The 13,184-nt window shown below is 37.6% G+C and overlaps 1 protein-coding gene across 1 annotated transcript; it reads left to right on the forward strand.

The window, feature by feature from the left end:
• The first annotated feature begins 1,081 nt into the window (after positions 1–1,081).
• Positions 1,082–7,515, forward strand: LOC130872031 (probable inactive serine protease 58). The gene is made up of 5 exons (XM_057765831.1): positions 1,082–1,121; positions 1,884–2,052; positions 4,129–4,379; positions 6,768–6,913; positions 7,366–7,515. The coding sequence occupies exons 1-5, from the start codon at positions 1,082–1,084 to the stop codon at positions 7,513–7,515; spliced, it is 756 nt and encodes a 251-aa protein (XP_057621814.1).
• The last annotated feature ends 5,669 nt before the right edge of the window (positions 7,516–13,184 follow it).

Consider the following 13,184-nt stretch of genomic DNA (forward strand, 5'->3'; position numbering starts at 1 on the left):
TGTTCTGATTAAGCCTATTGGAAAGAACATTTTTGACCATGAGAAATAACACATTATCCACTATTCACAGGCTGGTGAATGGCAGCCGAAGGCACATGCAAATAGAAAAGGGGACTGCTTGCTGCAGCAGAACTCATATGAGAGGTAATGAGCCTGCCAGCTTGTGCTTCCTCCCAAGGACAATGCAGGGAGGTACTTACCTGAATCTACTGCTCTTTGTTCTGCCTTCTGTCTTTAATCTGTATAAAAGCAAGTTCTGAAATAAACTCTGGGCTGGTCAGTATTTACTAACAAACCTCCCAAATCTATCTGGTGTGGGAGAATTGTCTATATTCTGTCAATCATGTTTTAAATAAATGCTGATTGGCCAGGCAGGAAGTATAGGTAGGTCAACCAAACAGGAAGTAGAGGCGGGGTGATGAGAACAGGAGTATTCTGGGAAGAAGGAAGCCCATTCCTCCCAGTTCTACCCAGACCACCGAAGAAGCAAGGATCTCAGGAAAAGCTTAGTCTTGTCAAGGGGAATCTGAAGAATTCATTCTGAGTCCTGATTCTGCCACTAACTTCCATAAGAACTATAGGATCCTCAGCACAAAAAAAATGAGGTGAGAATTAAAAAGGGTGTTGATAATGTACTTTATGCATCAATGTTCTGAGAGCCTCTGGCAACGCCAGGGTGACTCTGCAGAGGCAGAGGTGCCCAGGGAGGCAGACTTAAAGTCACAAGCAAGGGGTGAGGAAGACAACAAAGAACAGCCATGTCACAAAGAGGGGAGGGAAGAGGTCAGCAGGTACATCTGCTGACTAGAGAGGGCTTTAGTATCAAACAGGAAGCACCAAGGTCCTGTCTTGGTCTTCTCCTTTCTCTCTACCCACATCAGAGTCAGATCCTGGTGACTCCCACACACCTTGATAGATCAGATCTTGAGAAAACAGTTTGAAGATTTCTGTAAGGCCTTTGACTTTTCCTCCTGCTGCAAGTGTTTCTCCTTCAGCCACTTGGATCAAGGTCCCAGGTGTCCAAATTGGGGCAATTTACTGTGTGGCCACGTAGTCTGCGCTGGTGAGATCATAGCTTGCCATGAAGATTTTTTTCATCCTTACTCTCTTGGGGGCAGCAGGTAAGTTTGAAGTCTGATTTCTACCTAGGGTGAAATCCAGAGAAGTGTTCCAGTGGTTGCCAGGTACAGTAACCACCTATAGCTTGTGAGATGGAGTGTAAAATGGGGAATCATCTTAAAGATAAAATTAGCTGCTGGAGGAAAACGAAGAAAAGACTCTTATTCCACATATTTTCCTACCAATGTATTCTATGGTTCCCTTGGATGTCTGGGAGCATGTTAAGTGCCCTGTCTGCCAAGGCTTTGTGGAAACATCCCTAGGAACTCCTCAGTAGGCACTTGAACACATGATACCCACCCTGCATAGCTACCATTTCTTTTTCCACATCAGATGTTAGGAAATATGTGGGTTCAGGAAGAGAGCTGGGTTAATAAGTCAATAAAATTTGAGTTTCCATGCGTTTTTCACTACCAAAGTCAAAAAATCCTTAATTATGCTCCAATTACTGACAAAAGTTAATTTTAAGAACTAATATTTAAAGTACTTATTGATTTTGTTCACTTTCCTAATACACAGGGCTGTCAGAATTTCTGATCAGCATCAGATGAGCCCATATTTTAGTATTAGATAACTTTGATATAACTCCATCTCAATAAAAATAATAATTACTTTCCTAACATGTGTATCTTGTATGACATGTTATTTTGTGTGAAATTTTTAAATGTCAAAAATAAAAGCCTTGATAACTTTGAAAAACTTTGGTTAGAGAAAACTAACCAAATCTACCTTACTAAACTTTTTGTTTCTGTTTCCTCCCTTAATCCCTCATTCTCCAGAAGCTATTTTAGGAGACATTAAGGACTTAGATGAACAGTTGCCAGTTGATTTCAACGTTCCTTACATGGTCTATCTGCAGTCCAGGCCAGAGCCTTGTGTGGGGACTCTAATTGACCCTCAGTGGGTGCTCACTGCTGCTCATTGCTCCTTACCGTAAGTGGCTCCTCAATTGTGGGATCTGGAAAGTATCTAGGCTATGGGAGTTGTTCTGGAAAGCAACCTTCCATGCTTTTCATGGAATTAGATAATCCAAGAAGATTGAATCTTCTTCCATTTTTATGCAACTCAGTAAAGAAATCAATAAGAAGACTTTTCTCAAATATTCATTGATAAACATTCACCAATCATTTGCTACATTGTTTAATATAACCATTGAAGTATCAAAATAGAAATAAGTTTTCTTCATAGAGGTTACATTCTGATACAAGAATAGAAGTGATCAAAAGTAAAGAACAAAACAGGACAGCAAGGTATGGAGAGTGGGAATGATGTATAAGTTGGGCATGTTAGGTCTCTGAAGATACAGAGCCAATGGGAAAGTACAACTCAACTAAATGAATAAAGCCTAGAAATGTTCCAGGGCAAGGGAACAACATTCAATCTCTCTGATGTAACAAAGGTTTAAGCATGCTGAAGAAGCAGTGTTGGCTGAGTGTATGGGGTAAGGGAAGGGATCACAAGGATGAAGTTGGAGGCAGAGATTACACATCTTGAAGGTAAAAGAAAAGAAAGCAAGGAAGGTCTGTATAAAATAAAGCATCTCTTAAAATCTATTTTTATCATTTAATTTCAGTGTAATCACAAGTAAAAACATAACACAGCTAGATAAACAAAGTCACTTAAGCAAACACTACTCAGTTCCAAACTCCACATGTCTCTTTGAGCTTCATTTAGAATGGTCATGCTAAAGTCATGCAGCTTCACATAGGTAGGGCTTTATTACTTCATTATCAATTACATCGTAAATACACTTACTCTCAACAAAAGAAAAGTCATGTCAGAATCAGAAGGAGAAAAAATACTCTTTTACAACTCATGTCATTTCATTCTTCCTCAATCACTTGCTACTCCTTCCTATTCTCTCTAAATGTCGTCTTATAACTAGGTGTACATCTGTTTACACGTATGCATGAATGCAGTTCAAGCGAGGATCCCCATATGAGGAAGAACATTGCTTTTGTTCTTTCTGAGAATCTCAGTATTGTAGGATGTCAAGAATCCACCGAGAGAATGGAGAGATAGCTCAACAGTTAACGGCACTTACTGCTCTTGTAAGATGACCTGATTTGATTCCCAGCACCCACATCACTCATCACCACGTGGCTCACAACCATCTGTAATTCAAAGTTCCAAGGGGATTTGATGTCCCCTCTGGCCTCCACCAACACTTTCACATATGCAGTTCACACACACAACAAAGGCAAAGCACTTCATTCCCATAAAATAAAAGATCATGTTTAAATTTTTAGAAAAAGAAGAGAATGTTGAATGAGGGAGTCTGACTCAGAGCTTCAGCTCCATTTCGAACTTATTACTATTAGCCATCTGGTTATTTAAGACAAGTTTGATTAAACAGAGCTTGAAGGTTAGCTTCTGCATTAGGACAGATAACACAGAAAACAAGCAGTTCGCATAGTGCTGGAACTGGCGTTCCTAATTAGACTATCACTGTGAACTGTGAGCTTCTTTTGGAAGGGAATGCCTCTTTTGATATGTTGCATGACTAGCCTCCTTGTGACAGAGGCATCTGAATTTGCCTAGAGAATGTAACATGAAATGATGACTTATCATCTCTACAAAACTACTCATGGAAATTTGAGAATCTAGGATCAAGGTAGAAAACACATGAAAAAGTAATCCTGAAAAGAGTATTGGATAGATTAGGAATGTTAGACTCAGTAGTACAGGTTCAAAACACCTGTCTAAGCAAATATGGAGTATACTCTGGAACTTCAAGTCAAATGTGGTGTCTTTTCTTCCGGTGGAGGGTTCAGATTAAAATTAGAGTAGGAGCTATTGAGTATGCTGTAGATATTGGGATCCCATGTTGGTCATTCCATATGCATATTGATTATATAGCAATCCTGTAAACTATTCTTTTATATACAACATTAGTTCATTTTAATGAACTTCAGCTGAAAAGCAAAACTAAGTTGATTGGATAAAGTGACTCCTGACATTATGTGACTGTTTTCTCTTCCATCTGTCTGCTTTTCCTTTTTCCCAAAGAGCTAAAATCCGACTGGGAGTTTATCAACCTAACATCAAAAATGAGAGAGAGCAGATATACAGTTACTCATTGACAGTAGTCCATCCTAATTATGACCCAAATACCCGGAAAAATGATCTGATGCTGATAAAACTCTCTTATCCGGCTACTATAAACACTCACGTGGGAACTATAGCCATAGCTATGGAACCCATGATATTTAATGAAACCTGCTTTATACCAACATGGACCTGGAATAACTACAAAAACTGTGAGTGTTTGAATTCATCTTGGGGAGGCCGGGGCTGGGAAAAGATGTGGTTGAAGATACTTGATAGAAAAAGGAAATATAAAGTTCTTGATCTTGTAGTGATTACCACCAAGACTTTGCACTCCCAGGAAGTAACAGAAAAATATATGGGGCAGCTACTCTGACAGCAGCAAAAAGTGTGGGCAGTAACTGTTCTGTCTCTAAAATATTTGATAACTGAGGCTAGCAAACCGAATGCAAATGACTTAGAACTTGGAGTCCTCATTGATAAAGATGGTAATGAAGGTGGAGGATGGGCTTCTCAGTGAGGATTGCTGAAAGCCTACCATGACTTCTTAGAAGGGAGGTCAGAAAAAGCAACGCTTTTGTGATAGGTGAGGGAATGCAGAATGCTTTCAGCTCTCTAACACAGAAAACCCAAGCTGTGTCCAGGAACATAAGGACACATTTTTTTCATTGGACCCTGGATGACGAAGAAATGGTTGAAGGAACCATCTGCCCTCTAACCAGTGCTGGTTCCTTACAGAGTATAGTTTTCATAACTTGTGTCAAAAGTGAAAGTTCCTCACTTGAGGATGTAGACTTGGGTGGTTCATAGACTCATTATTACAGCATGTTCGTTGTTACATCTCTAGCCTAACACACGTCATGAGAAAATAATCACAACCTATAGTGTAAGTACACATCCCTCTGGCTTACGAGCTTGACTTGGGAAGAACAGAGTGTACTGATATCTGCAGAAAATTCACCTCAAACATGGCTTTTTCATGTCCTTTAGTCCTTGTTGGCTGCTTGTATTTTACGTTTATTTTAGATTTTCTCAAAGTTGCTTAGTCAGGTTTAAATCCAGCTTCTGGTGTCTACACCATGGAAACAAAATGAGAACTTTCCAAATATGTTTTTTGTTTTGTTTTGTTTTGTTTTGTTTTGTTTTTTTATTTGGAGGAATGCTTTAATCATCACAGCTGGCAGCCTATGAGAAATATTAAAGCAAAATTTTTTTTAATTTACTTTATTTATTTATTCGTTTTTTCAGAAGCACAGCTCGGTAATTTTCTTTTTTTTTAAATTTATTTATTTATTTATTTATTAAAGATTTCTGCCTTCTCCCTGCCACCACCTCCCATTTCCCTCCCCCTCCCCCATCAAGTTCCCCTCCCTCATCATCCCTAAGAGAAATCCGGGTTCCGTTTTTACAACAAATAAACTATAGAAACTGATTTCCTCAGTATTTTGAAACTTTGTACTTTAGAAACAAACTGACTAGGATTCTAAGTGTTTAAGCTTTCTTAAAAAAACAAAAAAACAAAAAACAAAAAAAATATTTTATGTGGGTTTTTGACATTGACTTCTTAAGCTTTATTTGAAGTAATTCCATCACATCTTACAAAAGTAATTTGTTAGGTACCATTTGAAATAAAACAAACTACACTACATAAAGATTTCATTGTGTCAGCTTTGTATATTAAAATAATCCCAACATACTATCTCTAGAAGACCTCTCCTACAAATGTCCCAATATCTATAAGGAAATCTTTGTTTCATTTAACTTAAGTTACTTCACATAAGTTTGTTAAGTGAATTTTTCCTGAAAATACAAATACATAAAGCTGAATATAACCTCTCTCTCTCTCTCTCTCTCTCTCTCTCTCTCTCTCTCTGTCTCTCTCTCTCTCTCTCTTCTGACTTGACATGTTTTGATTTCCTCCACAGAGCATCACCTTACTAGCTACACCATCAGCTCTTTAAATACCACCATACTAGCTTGATAAATTGTTGATTTCTTTCTTACTACTCTTTACTAGTTAAAGCCCGGTACCCAGATGTTTACAGTATAGTAGCATTTTCTATGATGGAGATGAACAGCATGACTGCACAGGGGGCTGGGAATGTGTGTGTGGTATTTCTATATAGATACACATATATGGAAATAGCTATTTAGAAATGATCAATTTATAGCCAGGAACTACATAATGTTGTTTCAGACAATGAGGAGAGACATGGAATAGCAACCACATAAAGTTCAATTTACAGCTTAAAAGTTCTTAATGATAGTATTCTAATAAAACGTTGTAGCAGGGATTTTGGAGTCCAAGAGTTTTGCTTCTTTTTCTTTGTGGACATTCATAATCTCCATACAATCGCTTCAAAAAATTGTGGATTAAGCACAGTAGCTAGAACTACACATCTAGGGGTGGACAGATAAGGGACTTTGGGATCTATTTCTTCACCATGGATATTTCCCATGAGGAACTATAGGAAGGATTGGAGTGTCTATAACTATCTACATTGGATATTCTCAGATTGATTCTCAAACTAAAGGCTGGTCACAAGGTGACTTGTCAAAAGAACAGCTCTGGGTCTCATCTGTCTTTTTTTCCCCCACAGTCAGTGATCCTGACATCCTGACATGGATAAATCAGTACTCTCTCTCCCAAACTGAATGCTGGCACATTCTCCAAAAACAGAAACAAGAAACAAGGATGAACATCATGTGCATAGGGAGTTCACCTAATATTATAACTTCAATTAAGGTATCTCTCCTTTATCCATGCAGAAAGATATCACAGGGTCTGTTAGAGGAGAGAGATAGTGTTGGGAAACGAAACATCACATATTAATAAGACTTTCCACAGGTAAAGGGCAGAAAGCTAAAATCCCTCTCCATGACTGCTCAGTCTGCAATGTATTTCATTCCCCTCTCCATCTTAGAGTAGAAAAGATCTAAGGTAGACCATTTGTCCTTTTTTAGAGTAGAAGAGATCTATGACAGACCATTTGTCCTTTCTTTTACTTGCACTCTGGTTAGATAAAACTTGAACTGCGAAGAGAAAGAATAGAGCAGATCGAAGCAAAATTTGTCACCCCTTTCATAAAATAAATTCATTCCCCCAGATTCTGCTACTGCTATATGCCATGTCTTAGAATTTACTCTTGATCCATGACAACAACATGACATTGCTATCTTGTCATCTCTTTCTGTCAGGAAGTCTCAGCTGCTCCAGCCATCTGCAGTGGGAGGCTTCACGGAATTTTGTCCTGGGGGAAAGCAGGCATAACCAAGGGAAGTGAGGGCTTCTTCACTGAAATTCATCCTTATGCAAGATGGATCTTGAAAACGATGCATTCCAACTGAGAAGCCATACCACTCAGTGTAAAATAATGCAGTCTCTGCAACGAATTAATAACTGTCCTCAAAATCCAAAGCATCCAATAAATGACAATGGAAAATTATGACTCCTACTTTTTTTCATGATGTAAACTTTTAGTAATGAAAAATTTAGCAACAAACTATTTATACAAAATGACCAATCACCAGTTTCTTAGTAGATTCTGAGTGTACTAAGAGAAAGGTAAGACTATGAAGTGGCAGATGTTAGGGGAACCTACTGTTGGTTTTCTTGTTGTTCTTCTTTAGTTTTGTCTTGTTTGCTAAATGGTCATGTTGTCAAACTGCATTCTAAATATGTTATACCAAAAGATTTACACAGCTCTCAACCTCAGTCATAGAAGCTCCCTTTTTTGTTTTAAATGAGACCTCCCTCTCTCTCACACACACATTAGACTTGAACAAAATCAAGTCATTTAAAAATAAGTGTCCTACAATGATAATAATGTCATTATCAGATAACAAAAATATAGTAGAGACACAGCAGAATTCTCCAGCTGTGAAAAAAAGAGGTGATGGATGCAGTGATTTAAACAGGAATTGTCCACATAAGCTCATAGACTTAAATGCTTGGTCACTAGCGAGTGGAACTATTAGGAGGTCTGGCCTTGTTGGAGGAGGTGTGGCCTTGATGGAGGAAGTGTGCCACTAATAGTGCACTTTTGAGGTTTCAAATCCTAAAGCCAGGCCCAGTATGTCTGTCTCTCTTCCTGTTGAACCAGATGCAAAACTCTCAGCTACCTCTCTAGCACCATGTCTGCCTGCATGCTGCCATGTTGTACAATGATGCTAAAGGACTAAACCTCTGAAACAGGAAGCCAGCCCAATTAAATGTTTTGTTTTATAAGAGCTTCTGTGGTCATGGTATCTTTTCATGGCAATAGAACAGTAACTAAGACAATGGAATTTACAAGTAAATGGATGGGATAGAAAATATATTGAGTGGTGTAACTCAAATCCAGAAAGACAAATGTTGGATATTCTCTCTTAGTTATGGCTAACATAAAAAGTATAAAGGGGCCATAGGTATGGGAATAAGAAAGTCTAAAGAAGGGAGAGTAGGATATAAGTGCTATGAAGGAAAAAGAGAGGAAATGAAAGACTCTTAAGTCAACCTAAAACAGAGAGAGAATAATACAGAAGAAGAGGGATGAAGAAAAATTAAAAACACTAAAGATGTTTGATAAAAATATAAGGAAAATTATCTTATAAACTCACTTTAAATGCAGGTGTGTGTGTGTGTGTGTATGTGTGTTAAATGGAATTATACCACATGTAGTGATAATGCTTCCCCCAAAAGTCATACACTAACAAAAGTCTCAGTGTCAGTCAAGGGAAATGCCCTTTTTAGCTATCAGTTGAGATTGGGGGTGGGGATTAAAGACTCTTTAAATAGCATAAGCTATTGTCATTCCCTCCTAGAACCTGAAGGAAAGGTCCTATTACTGAAAACAATACACACACCTGACACAGGACTAGGAAAAATCAATCTAGAACAAATCTATAAGCTTCCTCATGGAGGACTAACTCTCATAGTATCAGAAGAGGTGATGCAAGCTACCAAGTGAGAAAAGCAATCAGCAGTTCTGCCCTAAAGTTTAAGAACCACTATAATGACAAACCAAGCAAGGTATTCCCAACAGTGAAATGGTGGTGTTTTTATCTTGGGAGTAACCAGCAAATGTCAGGTTTAGCCCATGGTGTTGGTGAGACTATAATTGGAGATTCCAGCACTCGAAGGAGACTCAATATCTGGTGCTTACAATCTTTCTTCCCCATCTACATCAATGGTTCCTGAATCTTAGGTGTGGGAATTATAGAAGTATCCAATGGGACTGGACATCTATACATTTTGTTTGGTTATGGTTTTCTTATTGAAAAAATATATACAAGTAATATACAAACGGACCAGGTTGAATCTGTGTATTTAAAAATACACAGATGTAGATAGATAGATAGATAGATAGATAGATAGATAGATAGATAGATAGACAGACAGATAGATGATAGATGATAGATAGATAGATAGATAGATAGATAGATAGATAGATAATAGATAGATAGATGATAGATAGATAGATAGATAGATAGATAGATAGATAGATAGATAGATAGATAGATAGATGATAATTAGTTAACAAAAGAGGTCATGAATGTGAAAGTGAACCAGTAGAGACATATGGGAAGGTTTAGAGAAAAGGAAAGGGAAAGGGGAAAATATGCAATTATTCTGTAAGCAGAGACTGCATGTTCATTTACCAGCCTCCCAGACCCTAATAATCACACAGAAATGGTATTAATTACAACTCTGGCCAATAGCTTAGGCATATTCCTAGCTAGCATCTTAAATTAACCCATTTCTTTAAGTCTATGTATTACTACAAGGTTATGGTCTACTGGTAAGGTTCCAGTGTCCTCCTCCTTTGGCAGCTACATGGTATCTTCCTGACTCCACCTACTTTCTCTCTCCCTCCCTCCCTCTCTATATATCTATATCTAACTATAGTCTCATCAACACGATGGGCTAAACATACATAAATATTCCATATATATATATATATATATATATATATATATATATATATATATATTCCATTTCCTGCCTGCCTTTATTCTGTCCTGCCATAGGCCAAAACAGCTTCTTTCTTAACCAATGGTAATAAAACATATTCACAGCATACAGAAGGGAATTCCACATCATCTACCATTTTCTATCTAAATAAAGAGGAGGGTTTTAACTTTATCATAGTAAATTACATATACAAAACAGGCATCAAGCAAGAATTAAAGTTACAATATTTTTATGAGTCTAAAGTTTTATATCTAATTTATCTTTAATCATAACTAAGGAAAACTATAACTATCTTCAGCTCCATCAAAGACCACATAAAGATACAGTATTACCTAAGTAAACAAGAAATGTATTGTAAGCGCCTTCAAAAACTCTAGAATTGACATAAATATCTTGCTGCCTGGACAGTCACCCAAAGTTTGTTTGTAACATTGGGGCATCCATGTTCAGCCTGCAAGCCCATAATATCTGGCAGACTTTTCCATGAAGCAGGAAATTTGAAGATCTGTTCTGCCTTGTACTGGCAAAGTTCATCAGTTGCTTTCTTCTGTGTCCTGCAGAATGTTTGGCAGTTTCTTCTGTGAAGCAGGAACCCTGAAGACCATTCCACCTTTTGGTAAGTTCAGCAATCACTTTTCTTTAGGTCTTGCATACATTTTATCAAGACACAAAGGAATATTTTTTATTTCAAAGAGAGCTATTAAAGTAACTTTTAATGCTTATTCTCATCAAATGGCCTCTGATTTGGTAGTGTAAGGACTTCCATTTAGGGACAGACTGATACAACCAAACTCAGAGCCATATCTACATTTTTAAGCCTTTTGTTTTCCATCCTTTCCATTATACTAGAGAAAGGGTCCTTCTACGTACAGATGGTCTCTCAGACTTGATGTGGATTCTCCCTGACATTTTTTTGAGTTAATTTATTTTTCTATATCTCCTTTACTGACTTGAATTTATTTCTTATGTTTATTGAGAAATAATATTGGGTGTTGCGGGAGGTCCTTCCACTCCTCCAGCCTATAGCCACTGAGATACCAGCCCATTGGGGTGTGGTCTCTTTCCCTTTAAAAAAGCGGTTACTTCCCTCCTCGCTCTCTTTACTTCCTGCTCCGGTTCTGGCGACTGATCTGTAAGTTTATTCCCCTTTAAATAAATACCACCCTATTAATCACAATTCCAAACTGGTGTACGATTGTTTATGACTTGCGCCTTCATCTGCCGCCCAACATGGGGCTTGAACCCACGACCCTGAGATTAAGAGTCTCATGCTCTACCGACTGAGCTAGCCGGTATAAGCTCAGGGATCATTTGAAAAAAAAAAAAAAGAGGGATAATAGATTGGTACTTGTTGGTACTTGTGAGTTATTGTTTTGAGACAAATGTATTGGTATCGATTCTTATATATTGATACAAAGTGAAATTATATTAACTATTGTATGCATGCATGTTTCTACCTCTGTTTAAAAACATTTTTATGTATTGACATATATTGTATTGATATATATATATTGTATATATTTACCATATTGCAGTGTACATTTCTACTCTGATTAAGATACTTACATATTGCTTGTGTATTGATATATATTTACCATACTGCAATGTATATTTGTACATTGTTTATATTTGGAGGTCATTGTCCTCATTTGTTTCACAGTTGTTTATTGTCTTAGTCTTTAAGTTAGATAGGTATTGAGAATTATATAGATCAATAGTATTCTAAGTTTATCATTTATAATTAGACTAATCAGGTTCTTTAGATACATAGAGATTATACTCAGTATAGATAGATAATCTTCAACCTCTTCAAAGAGCTGTAGAAAATGGCCTTTAATCTAACTCAGAGTTTTGTGGTAGTGAGATACAATTGCTCCTGGCAACACCGCTCTATTCCCGAGAGAATGTTGAGCACCAAAGACACTCTACCTGGAGCCTTTCTTCTTGGCTGAACTGGCCTTTGGGTAAAGAAATGCCCATACCTCAACCACTGACAGAAATACAGAGTATCTGTGAATGGAAAAAACAGGACTGTTGTATCCTGCCAAGACAGGGTAAGATAGTTTTGACAAGTTTCTTGCCTTTGAAAATGGTATGTCAGTTATGTTAGGCCTTAGCCAAAGTTGGTTGCTTCAACGCTGCAGACGTAACCTTGGGTGATTGCCCAGGTAGCTAGTTGTCTCTGTGATTTGTTGCATGTTTTGGAAGTTGTTTGATTGCACTTCCTAATTACTCAGGTAACATTATTTCCCTTCTCAGATCTTCGATGGGGTTGAAGACTATATAAATGTAGTTACTTTCGACTCATGACTTAGCCAAGCTATTTATTATATAAGACCTAAGCTAGTTAGAATAGGATATTTGTACTTATTGTATATAATTTCATAGTAGGTTTAGAACTCTCTTACTTAAACAAAAGGGGGAGGTGTTGCGGGAGGTCCTTCTGCTCCTCCAGCCAATAGCCGCTGAGATACCAGCCCATTGGGGCGTGGTCTCTTTCCCTTTAAAAAAGCGGCTACTTTCCTCCTCACTCTCTTTACTTCCTGCTCCGGTTCCGGCGACTGATCTGTAAGTTTATTCCCCTTTAAATAAATACCACCCTATTAATCACAATTCCAAACTGGTGTGGGATTGTTTATGACTTGCGCCTTCAATTGAACATATTTGTGAAGTAGAATACTATAGTCGAATACTTGTATACAATGAGCAATGACTAAATTAGGATAACTTCAACTTCCTCAAACAATGTATTCCCCATGTATCAGAAACTACTGAACTCTTCTAGTTGAATTTCATTATAGCATAACTTACCATAGTTATAGTTCCTTCCACTGGGCTACAGAGCAAAAGAATGTTACTCCTATGCCATTGTATTTTGGCATCTGTTCTGTCTCCTCTTAGTTTCTTCTGCCCGTATTCAAACTAGACAAATCTCACTCAAACTTTGGATACCAAGCCCATGCTTCCCAGACCTTCTTCTTATTGTAGAACTTCTGGATTTGTTTTGTTTTGTGAAAACCTCCTCTCTATTAGTCCTTTTCTTTCATTATTGGAATTCTTCTAA

This window comes from Chionomys nivalis, chromosome 1 (assembly GCF_950005125.1).
Source record: "Chionomys nivalis chromosome 1, mChiNiv1.1, whole genome shotgun sequence".
Classification (NCBI taxonomy): Eukaryota; Metazoa; Chordata; class Mammalia; order Rodentia; family Cricetidae; genus Chionomys; species Chionomys nivalis.